Source organism: Nycticebus coucang, chromosome 12 (genome assembly GCF_027406575.1).
Source record: "Nycticebus coucang isolate mNycCou1 chromosome 12, mNycCou1.pri, whole genome shotgun sequence".
NCBI lineage: Eukaryota > Metazoa > Chordata > Mammalia > Primates > Lorisidae > Nycticebus > Nycticebus coucang.
Genome location: NC_069791.1, coordinates 11041999 through 11046218, shown reverse-complemented (window position 1 = coordinate 11046218; position 4220 = coordinate 11041999). Strand labels below are relative to the sequence as shown.

Here is a 4220-nt window from a genome sequence, read left to right as displayed (position 1 = left end):
TGGTTCTGAGCAATGTGTACAATTGCACATCTAAATGAACCTTGTACTGTGTATAAAAAGATGAGTAGATTTAATATTGAATATGAAAAGGCTATTTCACTAATGACTTTCAAATTACATTTAATTAGCAAATGTACTAAGAATGTTGGTATGAAAGAAATGGATTGCAGGAAATAAGGGAAAAGATAAATTATTTAAACCAACAATAAAAAGATAATGCCTTGGAAAAAATCATAGGATATAGCTACACTTCTAATCTTTTTCACATTTCAGCAGAAGCCCTCTAGCTATCAGGGTCATTAGATACTTTCACCTTTAAAGAAAAATTAAGTCTACTATGTAAAAGATAAAAATACAAGTTAAATTTACATAAAAGTTACACTAACTCATTCATTCAAAAATTATTGAACACATGAATGGGCACAGTTTCTACACCACCAAAGGATATAACAAAAAACATACAAAGCTCCTGTTTTTAATTTTCTAGTGATCCTAAGATGATTAACATGTTCTTCAAATTCATGCAGATATCCATACATGTGAACCATGTGAATTCCAGCTGATTTTAGTGAAGTAAAATAATCCAAAGTCCCTTGTATAAGAGGAATAAATCTTTAGGACACCTTGAAAAAGAAAGAAACAAGGAAAGTAAAACAACTTCAGTCTCTGAAAAAAAGTATATGAGGGTCAATAATGGAAAAAGGAAATAAAAATTACAAGTACCTAATAAGGTCAGGAGAGAGATGATTACCACAAACAAGTAAATAAACGACAACAACAGAGGCAATTAGAACATTAAGTGTAGAAAGTAGTTCACATGCCAAACAAAGCTCTGGAAAAAATATTAGAAAAAGAGGATTTGCAGAGTATAAAATTGGAAATATTCAGACCTTTTCCTTAAGAATACATTCAAAATAACAGTGTGTAGTTTGAAACACATGTGAATATGAGACCTTTGACCAACTGACCAAACTAGACATTAACGAACATAGCTAATTCTCAGTATAAAAGTAACTGTGATATTTCATCACTCAATTCATTAAAAGTGCTGTATATGCCTGATGTAAAAGAAAATGTAAGTTTGGAAAATGTCTCTACTTTAAGAAATTTGTAGAAACATACAGGAAAAACAATAATCGTGGTACAGAATATAGTACAATGTGACATATTCCAAGACAGGTAAGTAGCAGGCACTTGAAAAGAACACAGGAGCATAATTTTACATTATCTGTTTAGGTGAATGAAAATTTCCATGAAGAGCTGATACCTAAGAAGAATTCTGAAGAACTGATCAGCATTAGTCAAAAGATTACCTCCTGCAGTGGAGATACCATGTAGAGAATATGGAAAATTACAAGTGATAATATAAGTGGTTAGTGGAACATAAGTCAAAGGAAGAAAGGTAAGAAAATGGCAAATGATGAAATGAGAAAATCAAGAAAATCCTGTCCATGAAGAGCCTTCCAGTCCACACAAAAGATTAATTTGTGAAATAGTAACAGATTAAGAGAAAGCTGGGAGATAGACTATGACTACCCACAGCATATAGTAAGGTAGATATCTGTGGAACATCCAATTTGTCATATATAGTTAGGGATGCATGTGGTGTTTGAAATACATCACATAGGTGGTCTTTAAATCAAATGACCTGGGTGACATCACCCTTGAAGAGGAGAGAGTACCAAGAATGACAAACAGAAACAGGAGGCCAGGGGGCTAAAGATAGATTTTTGGGGAATATCAATATCTCACAAATAAAGAGAGAGGAGACTCGAATGGGGATATTAAAACAAAAGATCTAAAGCTAGAAAGAACATCAGAATGTGGCATGTAACCCAGTTAAGGAATGATTGAAATATTAATTTTAATTGTTACGCTAATTCCAGGCAAGATAAAACTAAACTATGCCATTACCTTCAACAGTAATTACATCCTTGTAGACATTAGGAAAACTGTAGGAGGTAAGAGTGAAAGTGAGGATACAGAGGGTTAGGGCATAAATGGAGTGAGAGTGAGACCATAAGGGAACACTAATGTCTTTTTAAAAGATTTATTAGCAGAATGAAACAGACACAGCCTACAAGACCATATTTAGCAATGTTAATAATGGATTAATTTTAATTTTGAGACATTTTAGGTTTGGGGAAAAAAGAAAAAAAGAAACTAGTCACTTAACTGAACATAAAATGAAAGCAAGTGACAATGTTCCTTTCATAAATACCTTGAACCCAAGGTTTTCACACACTATAGATAAAACAGTTGTACATCAATTATCTATAGGTACTATAGTGTTGGTCATGAGGAATGTCTATAGAGGAGAATGAAAGGTCCAGGGTATGGCTCTTTACATCCAGTGGGTTGTAGTGCTGTCATTGTTGTTTTGTTTGCCTTTCAGGAGAAATACATCTTTCCCTTAAAAAGAAAAAAACCTTGGATAATGAAAGTTACCTGTATATGTCCTATATTCTGAGTTTATCTTGGACAAAGAAATTTAAGTGCCCATGAAATGACATCATTATTTTCCAACCCACTTATGAATCTAATCCTGGCAATAATCTACAATCAGATGAGTTTGTAATTTCTGTGGGGCAAGGTATGATAAAAGAAAAGGTTGGACTGTTTTTCAATAACACAAATTTAAGAGGAAACATCCACTGCTTATATACAAAATTCAGAAAGACTATTGGAATATTAAAGATAATGATTATTATATGATGGGTGAAAATAAATGCAGGCTGGTTTCTTTGGGCTCCAATGTACAGCCTTTGCCATAGAGACCAAGTATCTCCCTCCTGGTAGTGATGAGCAACCACACAGCAGTAACAACTTTCATCCTGCTGGGGCTGACAGATGACCCACAGATGCAAGTTCTACTTTTCATCTTTCTATTTCTCACCTACATACTGAGTGTAACAGGGAACCTGATTATTATCATCCTCACCTTGGTGGACCGCCACCTAAAAACTCCTATGTACTTTTTCCTCAGAAATTTTTCCTTCTTAGAAGTCTCCTTCACCACGGTCTGTATTCCCAGATTCCTGTACAGTATATCAACAGGAGACAACACTGTTTCCTACAATGCTTGTGCAAGTCAAATATTCTTTGTTTTTCTCTTTGGGGCCACAGAATTTTTCCTCTTGGCAGCCATGTCCTATGACCGCTACGTGGCCATCTGCAAACCCCTGCATTATATGGTCATCATGAACAACAGGGTGTGCACCTTATTAGTCCTCTGTTGTTGGGTGGCTGGACTGATGATCATTGTTCCACCGCTCAGCTTGGGCCTCCAGCTTGAATTCTGTGACTCCAATGCCATTGATCATTTCAGCTGCGATGCAGCTCCCCTCCTGAAGATCTCGTGCTCAGATACATGGGTAATAGAACAGATGGTTATCCTTGTGGCTGTATTTGCACTCATTATCACCCTGGTCTGTGTCATTCTGTCCTACTCATACATAATCAGAACAATTCTGAGGTTCCCCTCTGTTCAGCAAAGGAAAAAAGCCTTTTCTACCTGCTCATCCCACATGATTGTGGTTTCCATTGCCTATGGAAGCTGCATCTTTATCTATGTCAAGCCCTCAGCAAAGGATGAGGTGGCCATAAATAAAGGCGTGTCTGTGCTCACAAGCTCTGTGGCACCCTTGTTGAACCCCTTTATTTACACCCTGAGAAACAAACAAGTAAAACAAGCCTTCAATGACTCTATAAAGATGATTGCATTTCTCTCAAAGAAGTAGATTTTGGGTGGCACCTGTGGCTCAGTGAGTAAGATGCCAGTCCCGTATTCCGAGGGTGGTGAGTTTGAACTCAGCCCTGGCCTAACTGCAACAACACCAAAAAAATATATATATATATATTGGGCATTGTGGCGGATGCCTGTATTCCCAGCAACTCAGAAGGCTGAGGCAAGAGAATTGGTTAAGGCCAAGAGCTAGAGGTTGTTGAGAGCTATGATGCCATGGCACTCTACCAAGAGCAACAAAGTGAGACTCTGTCTCAAAAAAAGGTTGGGGGAGGAGGCAAGATGGCCAACTGGAGACAGCTTTTCACAGAAGCTTTTATTCTTCTGTCCTTCAGAATAAAGGACAGAAGTTTAGCAAGTAAGCTGATGGTTTGAAGCTGTGCCAAGAGAGAAGATTGAAGAGTGCACATTATCCCTGCTGAGGCAAGCTGCAACCCAAGGAAACAAACAATAGGTACAAAATCCATCACCAAAC

At 37.0% G+C, this 4220-nt stretch overlaps 1 protein-coding gene across 1 annotated transcript; it reads left to right on the top strand.

Moving 5' to 3' along the window:
* Positions 1-2797: 2797 nt before the first annotated feature.
* LOC128562294 (olfactory receptor 6C2-like) lies at positions 2798-3741 on the top strand. The gene has a single exon (XM_053557109.1). It carries the CDS (start codon positions 2802-2804, stop codon positions 3738-3740), a length of 939 nt encoding a protein of 312 aa, XP_053413084.1. The 5' UTR covers positions 2798-2801; the 3' UTR covers position 3741.
* Positions 3742-4220: the final 479 nt, after the last annotated feature.